This window comes from Tiliqua scincoides, chromosome 4 (genome assembly GCF_035046505.1).
Source record: "Tiliqua scincoides isolate rTilSci1 chromosome 4, rTilSci1.hap2, whole genome shotgun sequence".
Classification (NCBI taxonomy): Eukaryota; Metazoa; Chordata; class Lepidosauria; order Squamata; family Scincidae; genus Tiliqua; species Tiliqua scincoides.
The window spans coordinates 48859217-48885323 of record NC_089824.1 but is presented as its reverse complement, the minus strand read 5'-3'; the positions used below and the strand labels follow the sequence as shown (position 1 = coordinate 48885323).

Genomic DNA, 26107 nt, shown 5'->3' with positions numbered 1-26107 from the left:
TTAAATTAAAGAAAAATTCTCTGGACATTCTCACTGTAGAATCTATATACCTAAGAATAGCCAAAAGAAGATGCTTAGTTTGCTATACTACAAAAGATTAACTCTGCCCTAGTTAAAAGTGTTTAAATTTATTGAAAATAGCATAAGTTTGCAATATAAAACATACTTACTAAGGAGTGAACCTCATTGAATGTACTCTGTAGTTACTTCATAAGATGACACTGACAGTAGGGACCCGAACACTGTTAACAAAGGTTTTCTTTCATATCTGGTAATAGATCAAAGGAAGTGTACAAGGCCACTGTCAGCTTTGGAGAGTTTTCTTATAAAGCAGGCCTATAATTTTATAGATTTATACCCTGCCTTTCCACCCTCCTGGGAGTTCAAGGCAGGAGAGGTGGGGAAAATGATGCAAGACACTTTCTCATGTGCAGAGGAGGACAAGATTACTATACGATTATGAAGAAAACTGAATTTTGGAAGGTGCACCATTCCACCATTGATATTGCCCCAACAACATTGCCTCTCCTACACACCTATAGGATCCCCTCCTCCTTCACTTCTAATATTTACTTTCACATTCACTTAATACCTCAGAAGCCATAAAGCTTCTAATTACTGGAATCTTCCTTTCTAATTATAGGTAGTTTAGGGCCCAATCCTATCCAATTTTCCAGTGCCAGTGCTGCTGTGCCAAAGGGGCACACACTGCATCTTGTGGTGGGGCAGCAGTCACAGAGGTCTCCTTAAAGTATGGGAACATTTGTTCCCTTACCATGAGGCTGCATTGTGGCTGCACCAGTGCTGCAAAATTATTCTGCATCCTTATTCTGCAAAGTAGTAAGCTTTATTATTAGTCTTAGGTTTCTGTTATGTGCAGTGAAATTCTAAGCGTGTTTATAGAGTAGTGTCACTGAACTCAATGAGTTTTGCTCCCCAGTAAGTGTGCTTAAGATTGCAGCCTAAATCTCACTCACACACAAGGATAAAGTAAAACACTGATAATTTGGCTAAATTTCAGTGGAATCCTATATATGTCTACTCAGATGTAAGCCCAACTGAGTTTAATGGAATTTACTCCCAAGTAAGTGTGACTAGGATTGCAGCCTTTATTCAAATATATGAAATGCTCAATAGGGAAAAGTACTGTGGAGACTGTAGTTCTATTCACACTTCCTTAGGCATATTCCTACTTACCTTATTGGGACTTAACAGTACTTCTGAGTAAACATGCACAATTCTGATAGCGCAATCCTAAGCATACTTACTCAGAAATAAGTTCCACTGCATTCAGTAAGGGGGGGGGACTTACTATCAGGTAAGAAGTGTTTAAGATTGCAGCCTTAGGGTCAAATCCTATTCAACTTTCCAGTCCTGCTGTCGCCGTGCCAATGGGATGTGAGCAGCATCCTGTGGTCAGTTATGGAGGCCTCCACAAGGTAAGATAATGTTATTGATTCCTCTCTTAGGGGCTGCATTGCAGCTGCACCACACTGGAAGGTTGGGTAGGATTGGGCCCTTAATTTCCAACATTGCTGAGGTATGGATTTTTGAAAAACTATATTGGATGCTCTCACAAAAAGTGTAAGATTTATATTGAGGAGGCCTGAATTTAAGTGAACAAGTATTTGTATTAACACACTTGTCCAAGAACAATATGTATATGGGATAGATGTTACTAAATTCAAAATATTTCTATTAGCTAACCACTGAACCCAACATCTGCCTAAAACTGTATAAAGGCCCAATCCTATCCAATTTTCCAGTGCCTGTGCAGCCATGCCAATGGGGTGTGCATTGCATCCTGTGGTGGGGAGGCAGTCCCAGGGGCCTCCTCAAGGCATACCTTAAGGCTGCAGTTTTCAAACCCTCCGCAAGTTTGAAACCGGCAGTAAGTCTTTGCGGGGTGGGGGGGAGACAGCAGGGGCAGGGAGAAGGCAGTGACACGATCCCCAGGATCGTGCCGCTCAGGGGGCTGCAGGGACTGCGATGCACTCACCAGTCCCTGCAGCAGCCGTCTCCGTGTGTGGGGAGATGTGAGCGCATGCAGGGCACCCCAGGTCAGGGAAAGGGAGAGTGGAGCGATCTGCTCTGCCTCTGCAAAAGCGGAAGCGGAGCATCATCACCCCACTCTCCCTTTCCCTGACCTGGGGAGCCCTGCAGGCACTCGCACAGGGCTCCCCACACACGGGGACGGCTGCTGCAGGGACTGGAGGGTGCACCCCAGTCCTTGCAGCCCCATCAGAAGGGAAAGCGGAGCGATCGTCCTCCGCTTCCAGTTTTGCGGAGCAGGGCGCGATAGCTCCGCTTTCACTTTTCCTGACCTGGGGAGCCCTGCTGAAGGTTGTGGAGGGCTCCCCACACCCCCAGGAGGCTGCAGGAGGCTTGGGCAAGTGCACCCAAGCCCCTGCAGCCCCCCTGAGCGGGGCAATCCACAGGATCTTCTGCTGCCTTCCCCCTGTCTCCTGGCTGCCCCCACCCCTTAAGGGGGCAGAGACCAGGACCCACAGGCTGGGGCGTCGCGACGCCACAGTTTGAATACCACTGCCTTAGGGCTGCATTATAGTTGCACCAGTGCTGGAAAGTTGGGTAGGATTGTGCCCTCAATCATCACTGACAATGAAGCTCTATTATCCTGGTTTCCCAAAGCCCTTACAATTTCTCCTTTATATACACAGATACACAAGCTTCTCACTCAAAGACTTAACTGTTGCTGGGCAGAGCTGACAGCTTTCTGCTCAAATGGCAGGTTCTTCTGATTCTGAGGCATTTCCGCGTAGATGACAACCACTTTTCATTCATTTTTCAGCTGGTGGGAGGACTTTCAGAAAAAGGCTTAGCAGCTGGGCTTTCTTTCTGATCTTGTTCTTGTATAGATCAGGGAGAACCAATCCAACCTGCCCAAGTCAGGGCAGTGAGCAATTTGTCTCCTGTAGCTATCTAGCAGGGCAGAACAACACTGTTCTCATCCTCCAGCCTACCTCTGCCAGCCACTCTGAGCCTGTCCTGTCTTTTTTCCAATTGTTTCCCACATACCGGGAACTAATGAGGAAAGGGAGACACTCAGAGGCCAAGATCTCCCTTCACTCAAGCAAAATCTCCTTAATGACTTCCAGTGTTGGCATTCTTTAGTCTTGGAAGACTATGGTATCGCGCTCTGAATGGTGGTTCTGGAACAGAGTCCTCTCCAGAACCAGTCCTTTACCTCGAAGCCTGGGTAAAGTAGGTATGGAGGATAGGCAGCAAATCCCCCCTCTCCACGTCGCTGAAATGGTCCAATGGAAAGGCAGAAGCCAATACTGTTTGTTCCAGTGGCATCACAGGAGTTGCCAGAACGTGACTGTGTTCAGCCATGAACTGCCTCAGGGACTCCATCTCCGGATTTTGGCTCAAGGTTGACTCCTGAAGCCTTTTCCATAACTGGATGTAGCCACAAGGCAGTGGAGGTTTGGGATCAGAGTTTTCCTTCTCTCAGATGAGCTGCCTTCCCAGGCTAAGAGTCCCATCTACCTGGTGGCTGTTTAGTTGCCTCTTAGGACAAGTAAAGCCAAACTGAGGGCCTATTCTTATCCCCCAACCCCCAGGGGAAATGACTTAACGACTTATAGACCTGTTATTCTCAGAGCTTTCTCCATGTTTCAAACCTCTCCACATAACAACTTTACAACTGTGGATTTTAATTCTCTCTGCTTGGGTTTTCTCCTAGGAAACATTTTTCCTTTTACAATGTAATCCTACATATATCTAAGAATCAAGCCCTATTGAATTAAATGGGACTTACTCCCAAGGAAAAGTATAAGGATGATAGCTTAGGGCTCAGTCCTATTCAGCTTTCCAGTGCTGCTGCAGCTGTGCCAACAGGGTATGTGCTGCATCCTGCAATGGGAGGCAGTCATGGAGGCCTCCTCAAGGTAAGGGGATGTTTGTTCTGTTACTTTGGGGCTGTATTGCGGCTGCCTTGGAGATGGAAAGTTGGATAGGATTGGGCCCTTTGTGTTCTAACTCTCACCTGAACCAGAACTAGTCAGCAGTCTGTCTTTTAGCCTGTTTAGTTTGTAGGTGGCAACTCCTAACATAATATACATATTTTAATTGAAGAGATGTATAGCCTCCCAACACATTTACATGCATGTGAACCACACAGACATCATATAATGTATACCCACAGTCTTCTTGAATGCTCCATGACTATGTACGCACTCCTAAAATGGTTACTAACTGATTGTTGCAAGCCAGCTTGGGGTTGTTTTCAACCAAAAGGCTGAGTATAAATGTTGTAATCTGTTAATAAATACTAGAATGTATACCTTATTGAACATTGTGGGTCTTACCTGAGTAAACAAGTAAACTGCACATCTCATTTCAGTTTGATTTATGCTGCAATCCTATAACACAACATGGAAGTACGTGGTGGTTACTTCTGAGTACATATGCATAGACTTGCACTGTTATATGCACAGAAGTGTATGCATGTAAGCTTATGGCCAAAACAATTAAGAGCCCAAGCTTGAGCTGCCTGGGTGCGCGGCTGCAGAGGCACAGAAAATGGCTGCTACTGCTGCATCCTGTGTGCCCAAGGCAGCTGTAGGTGGCACCTTGGGAAAAGGGGACTTTTGTCCCCTTCCCCTGGATAAAGGGAGTAGCCCCGCAATGGGTAAAATCCTCCATGTCAGGCAGTGAACCTGATGCGGAGGCTCAGGATCTGGTGGAGCAAAACTCCACTGGTCCCACCTCTCCCTGTCCTCTCCCCCCTCCCCAGAAGCCTCCTCCCCGCCTCTCTCCACATCCCTGCTTTCCTGTCCACTGCTGGGGTCCATGTGACCACCAAGTGGTGGAGGCCGAGGCCGGGTGTCCACCAGGTGCTAGCCCAGCACTGGCCAGCACTGGGCTGGCGCTCGCCCTGTGTTAGGTCTCACAAACATGCCTTAGAGTTCAGGATTGGGCTCTAAATCATTTTTCCTGTTACACTGCCAGTCAAGGACTGATTAAAAAAAGAAGTCTGCAGATACCTTGATTGAAAATCTATAATTCCAGTGATTGGGAATTATTTCAAGCCACTGCACAGTATACTGGAAATTGATTGGGATACAGTGCGCCTGTGCTGCATCTAGCGCAAGTTTGGGACCAGAAGCCGGACAACCTGAGGCGGGAGGAAAACTTTTTACTCAGGTCTACTCGGATCTGCGCCATCTGATGAGGCCGGATCCTGGCTCTGCCTCCCACTCCGCGCCCCCAGGAATGCCCTCCCCCCCCACTGCCTCAGCCAGCTCAGCTGATGCAAATGTGCCCCAAAAAGCCTGTATCCAGTGCAGGGAGCCCAGTGCAACTCCTTGCTCTTGCCTTCCCAATTCCTGAGTTGGTGCAAATGTTCTGTATGGCACGTTTGCGACACCCCTGGGTTGGCACAAGTGGCTTGCACTAGCCTAACCATTTGTTCCCTTACCTCAGGGCTGCAGTGTGGCTACACTAGAGCTGGAACGTTGGATAGGATCGGGCCCTGAGGCTGCAATCCTATCAGCACTTACTTGAGAGTAAGCCCTATTGACTACAATGGGACTTACTTCTGAGTAGACATGCATAGGCTGGGGTTGTGAGAGCGCATTTCAAAGCATTTTTTTACACAGAAGTAAATCCCACTGTAGTCCATGGGGCTTACTCCCAAGTAAGCATGCACAGAAGTGCAAGACTGTGCAATGAAAATAATCTGCTGCTCAAGCAATCCCCTGGGCAGGGCAGCAAGAGCTTTCTGGGCAGAGACCTCTCGGGATGTGCCTGTACTGGAACTCTGTTGCTGACGCCAGCGGCCACTCTGCTTAGTGACAACTGAGAGGCAGCAACGTTCAGCAGGGCGCATGCGCACTGGGCGAGTGGCGCAGCCCGCGGGCGCCCCCACGAGGCGAGAGAGGGAGAAGCAGGAAGGAAAAAGAGGAGCCTCGCTGTGTGACGTCGCGCGCGGGTTGCCCGCTCTGTCCAATCAAAGGCTCGGCCCATGAAACGGCGCCAAGCTGGAAGAGGCGGGGGGCGTGGCTTGAGCTTTGTTGAGGGAAGAAAGTTGCCCCTGCCCGCCGGCCGGCGGTTGAGGGCTGTTCCTTTCTTCTGTGGCCCCGGAGAGCGCACTCAGAGGAGGCGGAGATGGCCGTCAGGAAGGTAGGCGGCTGACTGGGGGGAGCCGTGCGAGGGTCGTTGTGGCGCCTGCAGGTCAGCCCCAGATGTTTGCGGTCTGGCTGTGGCTGCTCGCAGCGGAGGGAGGAGCGCTCCCTTGCTAGTTCGGGCTTCCCTCGAGCTCTGGCCGGGTGTTCCAGGCCCTGAAGAGCAGTGGGGTGTCTGTCTGTCTGTGTGTGTGCACAGTGGTATCTTGTGTGTGCATCTTTGTGTGTGTGTATGTATGTAGATATCCGGGTAGATGGGACTCGTCAGCCTAGGAAGGCAGCTCATCTAAGAGAAGGAAACTCTGACCTCAAACCTCCACTGCCTTGTGGCTACATCCAGTTGTGGAAAAGGCTTCAGGAGTCAACCTCGAGGCAAAATCAGGAGCCGGAGTCCCTTAGGCAGTTCATGGCTGAACACGGTCACGTTCTGGCAACTCCTGCGACGCCGCTGGAACCAACCGTATTGGCTTCTGCCTTTCCATTGGACCATTCCAGCGACGTGGAGAGGGGGGATTTGCTGCATGGGTAACAGCCTATCCTCCATACCTTCTTTACCCAGGCTTCGCGCACTGGAGAGGACACTCCAACTTCGCCATACGGCGTCGGCACAACACGGGAAGCAGCAGTTTACCGGTTATAAGTCTTTGCTCGATTGGCGTAGAGCATGACACCAGGGGCTGCTTCCGACGGTGGGAGAGATCATTGCATCTCATTGGGCAGCTACCGCCCGCCTTAAGCTGGGCAGTCCCCAGCCAGTAAGGTGTTGCCTCGCCACGGTACGTTAACCTCATGGGGTGCGTGGGGTTTAGGGTGAAAACCGACAAGCGGATCGACAACTCTGCACCGTGCAACAGAAAACAGAAAACTACTGCCCTAAAGCTGGGCACCTGGAACGTTAGGACAATGACACCTGGCTTCTCTAATGACCTGCAAGAAATAGACGACGCATGCAAAACAGCTGTCATCGACATGGAGCTGAGCAGACTGCAGATGGACATCGTCGCCCTTCAAGAGACTAGGCTGCCAGATTCCGGATCTGTCAAGGAGAGAAATTTCTCATTTTTCTGGCAGGGAAAACCACCAAACGAAACCAGGGAACATGGTGTTGGCTTTGCGGTCAGAAATACCCTGCTGAAATCCATCATCCCACCTACTGTGGGAAGTGAAAGAATTTTGTCCCTGCAGCTCCAGTCATCAGCAGGACCTGTCACTCTCATCAGTGCTTATGCACCGACTCTGTCGTCTCCTGCAGAAGCCAAAGACAAATTCTATGATGACCTGGCCACCACTGTCAAGAAAATCCCTGTAAAAGAGCCATTGTTCATCCTCGGCGATTTCAATGCTAGAGTTGGTGCTGATAACAGTTCATGGCCCACTTGCTTAGGTCAGTTTGGCACTGGGAGGATGAACGAAAATGGCCAACGCCTGCTAGAGTTTTGCTGTCATCACGGTCTCTGTGTCAGCAACACGTTCTTCAACACAAAGCCCCAACATAGAGTCTCTTGGAGACATCCAAGATCAAAGCACTGGCACCAGCTCGACCTGATCCTCACTAGACGCTCCAGCCTTCCCAGCATCAAGATCACACGCAGTTATCATGGTGCTGCCTGCGACACTGACCACTCCCTGGTGTGCAGCAGAGTGAAACTGCAAACAATATCTGTATCACACGAAAAAGGAAGGAAGACCTCGCATTGATACCAGCAAGACCCGGGATCAGAGAAAAGTGGAGGAATTTGCACAAGCGCTTGAGGAATCTCTTCCAGGCCCGGCCGATGCAAACGCATCCAACAGATGGGAACATTTCAAGAATACCGTTTACAACACCGCCTTGTCCATATTTGGCAAGAAGACCAACAAGGCGGCAGACTGGTTTGAAGCCCACTCTGAGGAGTTGACACCAGTCATTAGGAAAAGAGGAGAGCTCAAGCAGCATACAAGGCCTGTCCCAGTGAGCGCAACCTGCAGGTCCTCCGAACTGCTCGCAGCAAAGTCCAACAGACTGCCAGGAGATGTGCTAACGACTACTGGCTCCAGCTCTGTTCCGAGATACAGATAGCAGCTGACACGGGCAACATCAAGGGGATGTATGATGGTATCAAGCAGGCCCTAGGTCCAATACAGAGGAAAATTGCCCCTCTGAAGTCTGCCACAGGCGAGGTCATCCAGGATCGGGCGCAGCAGATGGAACGCTGGGTGCAGCACTACTCTGAGCTATATTCCAGAGAAAATGTAGTCACCGAAGAAGCACTGAACAACATTGAGTGCCTGCCTGTGCTGGAAGAGCTTGACAGTGAACCAACCCTAGAAGAACTTCACGTGGCCTTGGACTCCCTTGCCTTTGGCAAGGCACCTGGAAAAGACAGCAACCCTGCTGAAGTCCTAAAATGCTGCAAAGAGATCATCGTCACTGAGCTGCATGAAATCCTCTGTCTCTGCTGGACAGAAGGTGGAGTACCTCAAGACATGAGGGATGCAAACATCATCACGCTGTACAAGAACAAAGGTGACAGGGGTGTCTGCAACAACTACCGCGGCATCTCTCTCCTTAGCGTTGTAGGAAAGCTGTTTGCCCGAGTTGTACTAAAGAGGCTCCAGGTACTTGCAGAGAGCGTCTATCCAGAATCGCAGTGTGGATTCCGAGCCAACAGGTCCACCACTGATATGGTATTCTCCCTTAGACAACTGCAGGAGAAATGCAGGGAACAACGACAGCCACTCTTTATAGCCTTCATAGATCTCACAAAGGCTTTCGACCTGGTCAGCAGAGACGGCCTCTTCAAGATTCTCCCCAAGATTGGATGTCCACCCAGGCTCCTCAGCATCATCAGATCTTTCCACAAGGACATGAAGGGCACTGTTGTCTTCGATGGCTCCACATCAGACCCTTTTGACATCCGAAGTGGAGTGAAGCAGGGCTGTGTTCTTGCACCAACCTTGTTTGGGATTTTCTTCGCTGTCCTGCTGAAGCAGGCCTTTGGAACTGCAACAGAAGGCATCTATCTCCGGACCAGATCAGACGGAAAGCTCTTCAACCTCTCCAGACTGAGAGCAAAATCCAAAGTCCAGCTGAAATGTCTGCGTGACTTCCTCTTTGCCGACGATGCAGCTGTCACTACCCACTCTGCCAAAGATCTCCAGCAGCTCATGGATCGTTTTAGCAAGGCCTGCCAAGATTTTGGACTGACAATCAGCCTGAAGAAAACACAGGTCATGGTTCAGGATGTGGACTCACCTCCCTGCATTACAATCTCTGAGCATGAACGGGAGGTTGTCCATGACTTTGTGTACCTTGGCTCAACGATCTCCGACACTCTTTCTCTCGATACCGAGCTAAACAAGCGCATCGGTAAAGCAGCTACCACGTTTTCCAGACTCACAAAGAGAGTCTGGTCCAACAAGAAGCTGACGGAACATACCAAGATCCAGGTCTACAGAGCTTGCGTCCTGAGTACACTTCTGTACTGCAGTGAGTCATGGACTCTTCACTCACAACAGGAGAGGAAACTGAGCGCTTTCCACATGCGCTGCCTCCGACGCATCCTCGGCATCACCTGGCAGGACAAAGTTCCAAACAACACAGTCCTGGAACGTGCTGGAATCCCTAGCATGTATTCACTGCTGAAACAGAGACGCCTGCGTTGGCTTGGTCATGTCGTGAGAATGGATGATGGCCGGATCCCAAAGGATCTCCTCTATGGAGAACTCGTGCAAGGAAAGCGCCCTACAGGTAGACCACAGCTGCGATACAAGGACATCTGCAAGAGGGATCTGAAGGCCTTAGCGATGGACCTCAACAAGTGGGAAACCCTGGCCTCTGAGCGGCCCGCTTGGAGGCAGGCTGTGCAGCATGGCCTTTCCCAGTTTGAAGAGACACTTGGCCAACAGTCTGAGGCTAAGAAGGAAGGCCCATAGGCAGGGAGACAGACCAGGGACAGACTGCACTTGCTCCCGGTGTGGAAGGGATTGTCACTCCCGGATTGGCCTTTTCAGCCACACTAGACGCTGTGCCAGAACCACCTTTCAGAGCGCGATACCATAGTCTTTCGAGACTGAAGGTTGCCAATACATGTATGTGTACTGGTATCTTGTGTGTGTGCCTCTTTCTGTGTTCGTGTACAGTGATATCTTGTGTGTGTGTGTGTGCACCTGTGTGTGTGTATAGTGGTATCCTTGTGTATGTGTGTGCGTGCGCATCGTGTGTGTGTATAGTGGTATCTTGTGTGTGCATCTTTGTGTGCGTGTATAGTGGTATCTGCATGTGTGTGTGTGTGTGTGTGTGTGTGTGTGTAGTGGCATCGTGTGAGAGAGAGAAGTGGAAACTGATCTATTGCTGGAGAATGTGTGGCCAGACCGGCATGTCCCTACTGAAGAGCTGGATGAAAAGTTGTAAATATAGATCTGATCGTGTTTTGCAGTCTTTATTTTGGTCTTTTTTGAAAATCTTTTATTGATGTACTTAATTTATTGATGTATTTAATTTTGAATTGTTCTAAACTGCTGACAAGCTGTCTTGATAACCTTTTCAGTGGGGTCTGAAAGGTGGGGTGCACATGTTTTGAACAGTATGAGGAGGGTTGCATGGAGTGTTTAGACTTGTCTATCAGAGGGATCAGTGTTTCTCAACCAGTGGTACTTGTACCACCAGTGGCACTTGAAGTGGTGTCTCCTGGTATACCTGGGATCCCCAGACCCCCTGCCAGACAGACCAGCAATGCAACAAACAGCTGTAGGAGGTTCAGCTGGCAGAGCTCAGGCGTGCATTTATTGCAAGCTCAGAAAAGCTGTCCTGCCTGCCCTGACCTTCTTACCAGTGTTTATTGCATTGCATCTGACCTCCCAATCCAGAAGTAACTGTGATGACATCATCACCAGTTACTTCTGGTGGTACTTCCATTAGGTGGACCATGAAAAGTGGTACAGCAGGGGTCTAATGTTGAGAAACACTGGTGTAAATGTTAAGTTTATTTTTCTGCTGAGATGAGAGCTGCCGAAATGGAAAATTTGATTATGGAATGTTAACTCTGCAATTGGGTAACTGGGGTCTCATGGTAGTTTTGATCTGGGCAGATACTTACACTGTCAGTCAAATACAAAAAACAAAACAAAAAACAACTGCTTGTCAAAGAGTGAAATAAAATAAAAGAGTGGCAAATATCTGGTAGATATTGAGGACCAGAAAGCAGAGAGTGGTTGTCAGTGGACAATTTTTGCAATGGAGAGAGGTGAAAAGTGGAGTGCCCCAAGGAACTATCCTGGGACCAGTGCTTTTCAACCTGTTCATAAATGACCTGGAGGCAGGGCTAAGCAGCGAGGTAGTCAAGTTTGTAGATGACACCAAACTTTTCTGAGTGGTGAATTCCAGAAAAGATTGTGAGGAGCTCCAGAAGGATCTCTCCAAACTGGGACAATGGGCAACAAAATGTCAGATGTGTTTCAATGTAAGTAAATGTAAAGTCATGCACATTGGGGCAAAGAATCAAAACTTCAGTATAGGCTAATGGGTTCTGAGCTGTTTGTGACAGATCAGGAGAGAGATCTTGGGGTACTGACAGACAGCTCGATGAAAGTGTTAACCCAATGTGCAGTGGTGGTGGAAGAAGGCCAATTCCATGCTTGGGGTAATTAGAAAAGGTATTGAGAAAAAGATGGCTAATATTATAATGCCATTGTACAAATCACTGGTAAGGCCACACCTGGAGTGTTGTGTCCAGTTTTGGTCGCCGCAACTCTAAAGGATATAGTGGAAATGGAAAAAGGTGCAGAAGAGAGCAACCAAAATGATTACTGGACTGGGGCACCTACATTAATATGAAAGGCTATAGCATTTGGACCTCTTCAGTCTAGAAAAGAGGTTCCTGAGGGGGGACATGATTGAGGCATATAAAATTATGCAGGAGATGGATAGAGAGATGCTGTTGTCCCTTTCACATAACACCAGAACCAGGGGACATTCACCAGGGGAAAACTGAGTGTTAGGAGAGTTAGGACAGACAAAAGATAATTTTTTTACCCAGAGTGTAATTAGTCTGTGAAACTCCTTGCCACAGGAAGTGATGATGGCATCTCGCCTAGATGCCTTTAAGAGGGGATTGGACAAATTTCTGGAGGAAAAGTCCATCTTGGGTTCCTAGTCATGATAGGTATGTGTAAGCTCACTTTTTTTGTTTTTGTTTTTAACATCACTTATTTATTTATTTATTGATGTACAATATTAATGTATACATTCCACTTATATTTACATAATCATACATCAACAATCTTTTTCCCCCTTTCCCCACCCTTGAAGAGCGACCATTAACATTAAATATTTATATCTGCAGCCATAAGCACACCTTTTGGCTTTTATCCATTATAATAGTATTGCCCCCCCCCCCGTTCCCTTACCCATCTTATATATCTCAACCATTTCTTTTTTATCTGGGTTTTCTTATCTTCCCATGTCTTATTCTGTTTCAGTATTGATACTATGTCTGATTGTATCCATTCATATAGATACCAATTCCGTTTTTTCACAGTCCATTTTGATGCATCTTTCCACCATATGCTATAACTGCATGGAATCATAACTTTGAATAAATCCTGATTCTTTCTTTCTTTATTATTTCCCTAAACTCCCATAAATAACATTTTCCCAGAGAGCTCCAACTTAAGGTTACATAATTCCTCCACCTTTTCAAATATCAATTGCAAAAATCAATTACCTTAGAACATTCCCATCAAAGATGGGCATAATAACCCTTTACCTTCCTACAGTGCCAACAATTTGAATTCCTTCCCTTAATCATATAAACAAGTTGGGCAGGTGTCCTATACCATTTCAATATTAATTTCATCTCCAATTCTCTAAATTTTTCCATTCTAATTCCATTATTCCTTTCATTAATCTGTCTATCTCCTGTACTGACATTCCCACCTCTTTCCGATTTAATTTGTATTAACCTAATCATTTAGTCTTTATCTTTATTCATTAAATTGTATAGCTTTTTTGCCATGCCCTGTTTATTATCCTCTTTAAGACTATTTATTTTTTTCAAATTGAGTATCCTCTTCATTTAAAACTTGGCAATATCTTTGTTTTAAAATATTATATGTATAAAGCCAGAATCCTTAACCAGTATTTTCCTCCCACTTTCTCCAATATTTCTTGTATAGGAGTCAATATCCCCTGAGGATTGTATAAATCCTTCACTCTAAAATAACCCTTTTCCTTTAACTTCTCCCAAAAATTTTTTTCAGCGTTATTAAATTAAGGAAATCCTTGCAAATGAAAGGAGGTGCATGATGCTGCATGCAAGTGGGGGGAAAAAAGAGGGAGAATGATAGGGAAATCAGGAGGGTTACCCATGGGAAGCTGGACTGGAAGACTGGAAGTTTTATGGTAGTGGAGTGGGAGAGGAGGAAAGTTGGTGGTGTTCTAGCTTCTTTTTCCTTCCCCCCAGGTTCTGACTGTAGTAAGACCATCGCTGGGTTCCCATTCTCTGTAACTAGAACCCAGGTCTACTGGTATGGAGTGAGCTGTTGGCAGAGTGAAAGGAGGGAGAAAGACTGCTCATGTTCCTTTTCCAAGGTACTGGCTAGCACAGTCGTTTGTGGATAGTGGAGGGGAGGTTCATGGATAGTGGAGGTGTGTCCCCAAACAACACCAGAGGCAAGGTAGATAGAATGAGTGAAAGACTGAAGGCTGAATGCAAGACACAAGGATCCTGTGACTCAGATTTTTATAGCTTAAATGTGCATAAAGCTGTATGGAATCTGTGCTGGAGTGAGCTCATCCAGCAACCTTCTGTTGTGACTTAATGGCCCTTGATTAGTTACAAGTAATGATGAATATATGCAGGATCTGAGTTTTAGAGGTAGCCTGTCTCTGAATGCCAGATGCAAAGAGTGGCAACAGGATGCAGGTATCTTGTTGTCTTGTGTTGTCCCAGGGACATCTGGTGGGCCACTGTGAGATACAGGAAGCTGATCCAGCAGGGGCAGCTCTTATGATTGCTTGTGTCTGATCTTCTGTCAGATGTGTTTCTGTCGATTTGCACTCTACCAAGGGTGCGGTGACTAACTTTTAGCTATCGTCAGACTAGTCCCTGACCATAAATCCTGCAGGAATTTTGACATAGAATAAGCCAAAATGGCATCCTATACAACTTGCAGCACAATTTTATGCATGCCCACGCAGAAGAAAGTTCCATTATGCCCAGTAGGTTTTACTCCCAGGACAGTGTGTATAGGATTGCAGCATTATGCCCAGGTTGCGAGATTTTTACTCCTTGTTTAGGCATGTTCTAAAAAATCTGAAGATAAAACCTGTCTACCTCAAAATTCCTATGGGTCTTATGGTTGGGGTCTGTAATACTAGCTCCATGCCTTGGTTAATATAGACTTCTTGATTGAATTTGTCATGAAGTTGATGAGATGGCTGGTATTGGGAACTCTTCTATTTATATCACTAGCAACTTTATTTATTCCAAGTCAGGAAGTTTAGAATGTAACTTTTGTTCCTGGTTTCAAAGGTGTCATGCAAGCGTGGCCATTCGTGGAATCTTCCAAGAAATGAAAGAGAGGTTAGACTTTTCCCCAGTCAGCTAGCTAGAGTGAAAGGCAGGGTGACCAGATACAATGGAAGACCGAGTGCCTATATGTTGTACAGATCAATTCTTGGTATCTGCAGGGGTTCCATATGCAAAAACCAGAAGTGCCTCCTAAATTGCTCCAGCAGGCAACCTCTCTGTGAACTCAGAAGACCTCCTGGATGCAACCTTCAGTTGTGTCTGGGAGGTCCTAGTGGGTCTTCCAGCTGCAGGTTCAGAACACACAGTTTTTTAAATCCGTGGATACCAAATCTGCATAGAAGAGAGTCTTTTGGCAGGTGCTGCTTTTTCAAGCCTTCCATGGTGAGCTACACCTGCCCAAATTCCCTCTTTTTTACAATGGTTAAAGGTATAGGCACTCTGTCCTCCATTATATCTGGTCACCCTGGTGAAGGGTTGATTGTTCTGATGAACCACAGTGTGGCTTTTTTGAGACCTTATGCAATCACTGTAAATAAAGGTCACAGTACTGGCTTGGTACATGCTCTCCTGGCAGTACATGCTCTCCCAGTACATGTTTTCCTGGCAGGCACCCAATGCCTGGCATATGAATGTTACGCATCCACTATACAAAGAAAAAGGATTGCACTGCAACGAAGTTGAGCGTGTACATTGTGAAAAATCATGGGGAACAAATTTGGTTCAGCTCTAATTGAGTTCAGGTATCTTTATAGGGAGAGAATGGGAAGTTATGGTTCTAGAAGCTACACTGTTTTGGTTTTGCTTGCATGACTTGCATGTGGTTGCCCTACTTTCTTTTTGAATAAATTAATAGAAACTAGAAAACACAAATAGTTTTAAGGAGGCCAATGGAAGGAGCCTCGCTAATGTGTACATCTCTCCCTCTGAAATGGCTGGTTTCTGAGGAGGAGTGAGAGGATTGCCACTGGATAGCATTTTGCCTAGACAGATGTACTGTTTGAGCCTGTTTGATATTTGGTGGCTGGTACCTGCCCCTCATCATGTTGATGTTAGCAACTCCAATGCTGGACCTCAGGCTAATGTACTTCGTCCTGTGCTCCTTGCCCACTCCTCTTATTGCAGGGAAAAGAAAATAAGTGAACTGGAGTGCATATTGTATTTGCTGAAATGTTGGAATTCACTGTGGAGAAAAAACCTACAAATGTGGGTTTTCCTGGTTCTTTTGTTCACTTTTCCACCTGGTGAAGGGGCAATCCAGGAATTACAGGAGGTAATGGGCTGCTACTGATTTCTTCCCTGATTGGGTACAATCCTGGTGCAAAACTTAATCCAAGTAAGCTCAGAGTTGCACAGTAACTTGCGTACTAATGACCAACACAGTGAAAAATTGAATTGTTCTTCCTCTTCAAGTTGTAGATGCCTTACATCTGTTGTGCATTGTTAGAAATTGTTCTGTAAGCCAAGATACTTTATTTCAGTTGTAACAATCCCCAAATGTAGGGTCATGTCCTAGGCTGGCCATTTGTAAAATCTATTCCCAAGTATCTATTACCATATTTTTTGCGGTTAAGGAAAATTTGTCCTTTTGGACACTTTTAATGGAAAGCTTCAGAGGCTACTCTGTACCCTGGTCTTCAGCTTCTCTTTATGTAGTTTTTCAGGCTGTAAAAATTGATTTTTATGAAAAACACATAGAATCTGTATAAGCGTAGCTGCTTTGGACATAATTCAGTACACCAGATGTTCATCTTACGTTCTGAACATTCTTAACACATTCTTAAATTGTCAACTATCCAAGACGCTATAATGAGTCTAGTCTTGATTCCAAAAAATCATGTAATACAACAACGCTTGTAGCTAAAGTATTATAATTCTTGCCACTGTGTGTTTCTTTATGTTTTGGGTGTGTGGGAGGCGTTCAAGGTGTTCTATTTTGGATTAGCTGCAGTAAAAATAGAGGGAGGGGTAGTTCATGGGAATGTTCAAGACTGAGAAATTACTGTTCATGGTATTTTTAATCCTATGGTCTGACATAAGGTAGCAAAAGGGAAAGGCAGTGTTTTATGGAATGTTGTGGAGTTCAAAATAGGACTGTATTATAGAGGCCACATGCAGGCCCTATTAGAGAATGGTGGATACATGAAGCAGGGGCATTTTTATTGTTCTGCTGTAACTATTTAACTCTAAAGCAAGGCTTATTATGTGCATCCTTGGCGATGGCTTAGCTAATGATCATGTAGCCCAGTGCCAAGCTCAAAATGTTGCCCCGGAAGTGATGTCATGCCCGGGCTTTTTAAAAAGTGAAAATTGGGAGGAACCTACCTCCCCCCCCCAGCAGCTTGCCACCTAATTGCTCTGCTGCCTCCCCCCACTCAGTGGCATAGTGAAAGCATTGATCTGCTTCCTGGGGTGAAAGAAGATTTGTAGCACCCACCCAGACAAAATCAGATTAAACAAATAAATAAAAGTGTGCCCCTGATAGATTCGAGACACTGCTGGGGTGAAGAGGGATGGTTATATTATCAATAACATGATAGTATGTCACTGGCTGTCAGAACAATTGGTTTCATAGGTCAGTTTTAAGTTAAGAAAATCTACTTTTTGTTCTGTAAGGCAATTGTGTTTTCATTTTCTGCTTAATTGGCCATAACTTTGATAGAATAGAGATATTCCGATGCAGGTTGTTACATTGCCTTCTGCATTAAATTACCTTTCCAATGATGTATAACATGATGGTATTATTCGTACATACCAAGTTTTTCACAATTTTGGTCACTAGTGTCAAGCTCAGCTTGTTGCCCCCCTAAAGCTTGATGCCCGGTGCAACTGCTACCCACTGCACCCACTTAGCTATGCCACTGATCCTTGGACATCCTGTGAAGACCTTGATAAACAGTAGGGCATGTATTCCTTTACCTCTGCACTTCACTAATGAATGTTACCAGTCTCTTGATAACACATTTTTGCATGCTCTACTTACTGCAGTTTTCTTTTTATACTGTACTTCAGTGTGTTCATGTTTTTTTAATGTCTATGTCTGTCTTATGAATGATTTTTTGGATGTAGCTTCATAGAAAAGCAGTGTTTGTTATTTCAGAAAAAATTACTTGTAAAACTACTTGTAAAACATGGAAATTTATAGGTGAATATTATGACTTTAGTTCAGATAGTTTTGGAGCTTTATTTTGCATTATTGGAACTTCTGATGAAAGTGGCTTTTATATAGAGTGAACTATATTACAAGCCATTTTTCATTCTATTCTCTATTATACCCTGCCCCTCCCTGCACTTTTTGATGCCTCTTTATGGGTATTTGTTATGGTTATGGTAATATTTGAGGAGAGATGGAACATGGAGGCCACAATCTGGTCAGCTTCTAAGCATGCCCAAACTGTATTGATGAGGTATGGCTGGCTAATTTGCTAATAAATGGAGAATGCTGGCTAGGAAGTGGTGGTGATTTATGAGCATTTGTTGTGTTTGTTTATAACTTAACATATTCTATGGGAGCAAGAAAAATTACAGCCATTTGAATTTGAAAGGCAGAATTAACCAAGTGATGTTTTTATTAGAGAATCTTTAACCCCAAGTATTAATTGGCAATTGCATACAACATTGTGAAATGAGAATAGAAGTAAGGTCTTCAACAAAGTCCCTAATTTGACCCTCCAGAGGTGTAACTGTGTTGAGTGCATTTGATGACATTGATTTTCATCCACCAAGGTTATGCTATACTGAATGTATTGATGTGTAAGATGCCACAACTGGCATCTTTTAAAAAGATGTTTTTAACATCTTTTATACATCTTTTAGTTGCTTTTTACAGGCCTGATTCCTCTGCTGTTTTATTTTCTTTTTTGTTTTGACTTTTATCTGACTACTGTTTTTATGGGTTCTGCTAATGTGTTTTTAATATGTTTTTATCTGTTTGTGAAATTATGTTTTAATCTCTTTTATATGTTAGCCGCCCTGGGTCCCTTTGGGGAGAAGGGCGGGATATAAATAAAGTTTTATTATTATTATTATTACAACACTCTGTAGGTTGTCTTTTTAAATTTGCATTATTTCTTTTGTTTTTGTGGACCTTTGTGCTTTTTAGTTGCATTCAGTGCACCTTTAAACCGCTAAACCAGTGCCAGTGATTAAAAAACAGTTTTGTTTTTCTTTGCAGAGGAAACGGGCATGGTGCACAGAGCTTGTCTCTTTTCCAAATGAGAAGCCTGGAGGGGATGGAAAGCCAAATGCTAGAGAGGCACTGGCTACTGCTTCAGTTTCCAGTGCATGGCTTCGTTGTGGTGATGGGTTTCAAATGGCTTGTTCACTGCAGGTAAAATATTTTATTGTGGGAGAGCTTGGAAATGCATGCTATTCATGAAGATGGTGTTTGAGAAATTTCCGTTGGGGCTACTTTTGAGTTGCTTAATTATCTGTTTTTTAATCGACCAGTTAACCAGTTTAAAAAAAAAGTTGTGTACTACCCATATCTCAGTGTGGTCCTTTTGTGGGGGAGGGGGAATAATTCACAATTTAATAAACAAAAACTTCCATTAATTACTTGAAGGAAAAGTCATCTTTTATATTTTTATTTTTATTCCCTAACACTAAAGGTGCCTCCTAACGTTCTCTTGTTAATTAAACTTTGCCCTTGTTGATAAATTTTGGTCCTGCCAATTCTTTAGTTAAAGCTTTAGTTGATTCAGCTGTGTTTGACGCTTACAGTTCTAATTTTTATGCATACCTAAGAAAAATAATTTTAATGGCATTCATTGTTATCTCTTTGGGATATTCAAGGAGGTTAATGTTTCTCTGTCATGCTTTTCTTGTGGCCCCATTGTGGGCAACATTTTTAGATAAACTGTTAAGTTGCTCTGAGACAACAGGCTAAAAATCTTGTAAATAAAATATAACAAGTAAGCTATCTCTGTAGTTTAAGAGATCAGGATCATCCTCATCACATGTTACTGGTCTTCTGCATGAGTTCTCCTGTTCTTTCCCTTATGGCTATAACTTTTTTATTATTAATATATCACACCTGATGTCTATGGCACTTTATATAAGTGTGAGGATAGATCCCTGCCCCAGCAGGGCTTACAGTCTAGAATAGATATTGATAAGAAGGGAAGAGAGTTGGAGACAGAGGGTAAACAGGGAAGCACCCGAAACTGTTTTAGGATATATGTACTTAAATTTAGCATATATGTATTTAAAATCCTTATAAATATATAGGATATATGTACTTAAAATCCTTATAAATTTAGGATATATGTACTTTAGTTACCGTGATAGGATTTCGTGTTACATTAGCACTAACTGTGTTTGATTAATGCGGAGTATGGGTTCCTCTTAACCAGAATTTTAAGCTAGGGACAGCCCAATCCTGAGCTGTCTAGCGCACAGGGGTGTAGCGGCGCCAAAAATGACTGCTGTGGCATCCTGAGTGTACTCGGCAACCATCACTGGCTCCTCGGGGGGAAAGGGACATTTGTCCCCTTTCCCCGGGTAAGGAAAGTAGCCCCACCATGGGGATAGTAAACTCTGTGGCAGCTATTCAGCCAGCGCAGAGGAAAGATGCCTCATTTAGGACCACGAGACCTGACATGGGGCTCTGGATCCAATGGAGCTGAGCTCTGCTGGTCCCAACCCCTCTTGTCCTGCTACCTTCCCCGCCACACCTTCTCTCCACCTTCCACTCACCTTCCTCCACCTTGGAACGCCACTCCCCATGCCCCCACTCACCTCTCTGCAGTCCGCCAACCTCCGACTGGTGCTGGCCCAAAACGGGCTCACGCTGGGCCAGCTCTGGTGCTGGCCTCTCGCTAGTGGTTGCAGGCATTCTTTACAGCTTGTTTGTGACAGTGTCTGCTGGCTGTGAGCCGGTGCACATTAGTCTGGATTCTGCCGTTAGTGTGTCTGGTTAATGTGTTAGCCCCCGCGTCTGTCATGTGACAGGCTCAAATGGGTTAACCACCTGGTAACCCATTGACTTAAGTCTCTAGGTATTGGTACAGTTGTTCACCAAGTAAAATTCTAAAAGTGTTCTGAATATTGCCAAGATCGCAAAATGATCTTCAGTTCAGTCCGCTGCTCTTCAGGCAAGCAGTGTAATTAATGGAGCATGCCTTGATCATTACGACTCCATTAGGAACAGTTTTCAAATGACAGAGAAGTATTGTTGGAAGTCTGTAAGAAGGAGATAAAAAATAACTCGGCCTTGTTGCCAACTCATTTACTATCAAAGATCAACAGAACATTATAATGCACAGAATAAAAGTAATTTGACTGAAACTATGGCACATGTAATGATCTAAGAATAGCTTTTACTGTAAAATGGTATAATGGTTGTTGATTCTTGTTGTCTTTATTCATTACTTTTTAAAACAGAGTTCAAGATCTTCAGAGAAAACATCCAGACTTAAAAAGTGCTTTGCATCAATGGTCAGCTCAATTGAAGGTATAAAAGATATTGTGCCATTTCATATTGGTAGCACAAACATAATATGTTACGGAAGTGATGATGTTAACCTGAAAGTGATGTCACGGCTGGAAGAGACATCATCAAGCAGGAAAATTTTTAACGCCTCCAATATGACAAAATTAAATTAAGTAAATTAAAAGTTTACAATAAGTATAAGTTCTAAAATTTATTTAAAATAAAGAACCATCCTAACTTTCCCAAGCTGTTGCAGGTGGTCTGTTTAAAAAAAATTCCCCAAACATTCCAAAGTCTGCTATCCACACTTATCCAGGAGTAAGTGTGTCTCCATCGACTGTCTTTGTTAAAAGCATATACATTAAAATATAATTAAATACTAAATTAGTAATCATATAATTTTGTTTATCAAATTTCTATTTATCAATTTAAATTTGAATATAGATAATAAATTAAATTATGATTTTAATTATATTATTTATAAGCATGAATATTATTCTCCTGTTGAAGGAGAGATCTGTAACATTTTCCCAAAAGCAGTCACATACTATAGTAGCATCAAGTCTAATATATTAAAAATAAAATACACATTGAAATGAATGGGGACCCACCTGAAACTGTGGGTTGCGATTCACCCAGTGGGCCCAACCCACAGTTTGGGAAACACTGACTTGGAATAACTATGTCTGTTCTGTCATATGCAGGATGAAGTTAAAACATTAAACTGGTTGGGAACAATGGGGAGAGGGCAGTCAAAGTGGTGGGCCTTTTTTATGAGAGTGAGATTCAGCTACTTCCTTGAAAGCAGTGACTTTGTTATCTTGTGGTGCAAAAATTAGATATGTGGATGGTGTATGCATGCTGCTGTTTAGTATTAATGTTAGAATTCTTTGTTTGTATTTAATAAGCTATTTTTGTGTTCTGCTGCCTGGATGTGACTGACTTTCAAAAACATTTTGTACCAGCTGATTGGGAGCTATTGCTAGGGAAGGTTGTGGAATAAACACAGGGTACCTATTAGACTTCATAATTGCTCCCTCATTGGTTTTCAAACATTTCTTTAAATTAAAATTAAAATTCAGTAGTGTGCCCACTGAAACTGTTGATCTAAATACGCCATAAACTCCCTTGCTCTGTCCAAAACTCTTGAGAAGGGTATAGTTCTACACATTTGTTCAGTTAATTTTCATATCAATTTTAAAAATTCTTACAGGTTAATTTTAAGTACTTAATGATTAATATTTAAGTGCTGTTTTTGCATTAGGACATTTTTAAATCCCAGTACTTAAATCCTGCGATGTGTACACTGCACCATTACTGTAGGGAGCAAGTGAAATCTGGAAGATTCCTAAATTCTAACATATTAAATATTTGCATATTGTGATCTACAGGAATATCAAAACACGAAAGCTCAAGTAAATTCACAGACATAGAATGGAGCTCCAGTGGAAGTGACTTCTCAGATGATGAAAATAAGACTTTGAGTTCTAGACTTGCTTGTCTGAAAGTAAAGAAACGTAGACAATATATCATCTCCAAAGAAGGATTCAATGAAGGTGAAGCTCTTTGCATGTGTTACATGTATGTGGTGAGATGTTCAGGAGTTCTCGTGGACCTTAAATAAAAAGTGTGCAAAGAGGCCATAATTTTTAGTCATTTAGAAGAATTTTAATCTGCCTTTCCCTACGCTACTGCCTGGCCTAATTTTCTATGTATGCATTTCTTCTTGCTATTTTTGTTTTCAGGAACACTAGATGGCCATCTTCCCTTAGTAGACCATCCAGCATTTGTTTATTAGTTCAGTAAATGTTATGTTAGTCTAAACTGGGTCAGGCACAGCTGATAATATAATTTCTTGTAATTTCCTGTTGTTCTCAGTGAAATGGAAGTAATGCTCCTTTTCTAAATTATTGCCTATTGCTTATCTGGAATCATCAATTTGCAGTGCTAAAAGTGTTGCCTGCTTCTTTTAAAAATTAATAAACCTGAAAGATTGGTAGAATATTGGATCTCTTGTGTTGTGCTCCTCAGCCCCATCACTGACGTATAGCTGTCTCTCTCTTTTGGGTTCCAGAACAGTATTGTTGGCTTCCTGTGTTGTTTAAAATCTCAGAGGAAATGTTTTTGTTCTTACCCATAACCTTTCTTATTTTTAATTCTTTTTTATACTTTCATATATAAAAGATATATGAAAGATAGTAATGATAAGAGAGATAGTAATGATGTTTCTCTCTGGAATGATCATTACTATCTCTCTGGAGAGATAGTAATGATGTAAGAGAGATAGTAATGATGTTACTGACTTTCTTAAAGACTTCTGTGCCTGCCATTTTCCTGAAGATGGGAAACAGTTTGGGATAAGGCAGTTTTGAACAATCACTTGAAAGAGGGGTAGGCCAGAAATAATATTTTCTGGAAAGAATATTAAAAGGCCTTGAATTGCATAGTACTTAGTATTTCTCCCCAAATATTTTTTATAGGTGTGGTTACTATGGTTTAATACTAGAGTGAACAGGCAAGTTACCTTTAACAATATCATATTAATATGTGTAAGATAAGTACATACCTAACAGAAGAGTTTGGCTGGATCAGACTGAAGATCCATGTAGTACTGCATCTTGTTTCCTAGTTACCATCCAGAGGCTTCCGGAAACCCATAAGCAGGAGAAAAAGGCATATCTTTCCTATACAGGTTGGACTTTGGTATCCATGAAGGATCCATTCCTGAACCTCTCCTGCAGATACCGAAACCTAGGGATAATGAAATGTATGAGTTGGCTCTCTGTACCTCATCGAATGCAACCAGAAGAGTCTTCTAGTCATGTCCAGGAGGCCTTCTGAGGCCCAGGGAGGCTGTGAAAGGCCAGAGGCCTCTGAAGGCACTTACGGTTTCAGCCAGAAATCAGAAGTGCCTTTTGGAGACCTTCCTGAGGCCCTCCAGCATGGAAAGGCCTTGCACAGCCTCCCTGGGCCTTGGAAGACCTCTCTCCTGGAAGCAATTGGAAGGCTTTCTGTTTGTTTCCCAGAGGTAAAGGAGACCCTCCTGACCCATGTTGGGTCAAATTCATGGTCCTGAACCCATGAATAAGGAGGTCCAACCTGTAACTGGTATTCAGAGACATCCTACCTTTCCTTCCCTCCCAGCCGCCACGTTGTTCATCTGCATTCAACAGCAGCCTGACACACAGAAACATACTTGTGAAGTTTTGCTGACATAAAGATAATTGGTGGGAAAATGTCTGTACATCATGGTGTTTAAATGCACAAGAGATAAAAGATGGCATTCCTAACTGTACATGATTCCTAACTACACGTGGTTTATGTACCCACTCCAAGAAGTGTCTTTTGTTTTGTTCATCATTAGTGCTTGCAAGAGAGTTCAGCTCATAAGCTCAAATCCTGTATGTCAGTGGTTCTCACACATTCAGCACCGGGACTGACTTTTTAGAATGAGAATCTGTTAGGACCCACCGGAAATGATGTCATGACCAGAAGTGACATCATCAAGCAGGAACATTTTTAACAAATCTAGGCTGCAGTCCTATCCACATTTACCCAGGAGTAAGTCCCATTGACTATCATTGTTAAAAGAATATGTATAGTAGCTTGTTAAAGTACAGGTCTGTAACATTTCCCCAAATGCAGTCACATGCCAATTTAGCATCAAGTCTAATCTATTAAAAATAAAATATTGAAATGAATGGGGACCCACCTGAAATTGGTTCGCAACCCACTTAGTGGGTCCTGACCCACAGTTTGAGAAACACTGCTGTCTGTTGTATTATTAGGAACACATGCAGCAGTGAGTTTCCCTGCTCTCCCTGATAACCTTCTGTTCTTCCCCAACACTTTTCTGGAGGTTGAAGATTTTGAGGGCATTAGTTTTGGGGGAAGATTGGGGAGAACACTTCTCGCCTTGCATGAATGGAAGTACCTTCTGTTTGCAGAAGAGAAGGTTAGAATACAGCTATGTGTGTGGAGGTTGGCTTTTTCCAGAGAGAATGATTTGTGGTGATGTCAGCATTTTCAAAATTGTTCTGATGTTACTATGATTTTGTCCCCTTAAGGTGAACCACAGTTTATTGATTGGGATAATGACAGCGATTATCAGGATGATGGTGAACAATCCGATGGATCAAAAACTGATGATAAATCTTTGGATATATCGGACACCGATTCTTGGACAAACAGCAACTTTATGCCTGATGAGGAGAAGAAAAATGAACTTCCGAAGGTAAAACATCTTAGGTTTGAAACCAGCATGCTCTTGTTTAAACAACTAAATACTGAGGTGAATGTGTCCTAACCAGTTAGCTATTCCGCCTTCTAACAGCTTTCTCCTGCAAAATCTAAAAATATTCCTTATATAGTGTCATAGTAGTTAGGCTGCAATAAATAGTCAGGGATGGTTCAAGGACTGCTCTTTTTAACTGATATTAAAGAATTGGATTCCTTCCTGCAAGCAAGGCAAAAAAAGAAACTTCTTATAAAGAAATCCAAGCTGATTCTTTACTTAATTTTTTGAAAATTTAATTTCTTTAAATTTTGGTAGCCCTACAGTTTTCAGGGTGCAGTAGTGAGTGACAGACAGACAAATATAGATATTGATCCTCGAAGTATAAGTCGTTGAAATAACAAGGGGTTCTTCAGTGTAAATCATTTAAGTGTCAGAGCATGGAGCCATGTTTACTTGCCCGACCTCACTTAGCCAAATGGTGTAGAATTGGTCAGTATTGTCTGGATAGTCAATATTTTGGGTAAACAGTATTGGAATTGCTCTGGGAACACTTTAACTTTTGGTTGAAATAATTTCTTTGAAGGTTTACTTTACAGCAAAATTTTGTGAGATTTCCATTCTATGTACCGATAGACTTTGTTAATGGCTTATTTTTATTCATTTTGAGAAGCTCATCTTTGACCTCACAGTGCTTATAGTGGATTTTCTAAAAATGTTTTAATATAAGCTGATATTCTGATAATATAGTGCTTCAAGTGCTGTGCCAAAGTATTCTCAG

At 43.5% G+C, this 26107-nt stretch overlaps 1 protein-coding gene across 1 annotated transcript in view; it reads left to right on the top strand.

The window, feature by feature from the left end:
* Window positions 1–6071: 6071 nt before the first annotated feature.
* SPIDR (scaffold protein involved in DNA repair) overlaps window positions 6072–26107 on the top strand; it is a 244523-nt gene continuing 224487 nt past the window's right edge. The window contains exons 1-5 of the mRNA XM_066623674.1: window positions 6072–6147; window positions 18834–18989; window positions 21044–21113; window positions 22484–22648; window positions 25160–25326. Of these exons, the coding sequence (XP_066479771.1) occupies window positions 6133–6147; window positions 18834–18989; window positions 21044–21113; window positions 22484–22648; window positions 25160–25326 (573 nt within the window). The 5' untranslated portion in view covers window positions 6072–6132. The remainder of the gene's footprint in view (window positions 6148–18833; window positions 18990–21043; window positions 21114–22483; window positions 22649–25159; window positions 25327–26107) is intronic.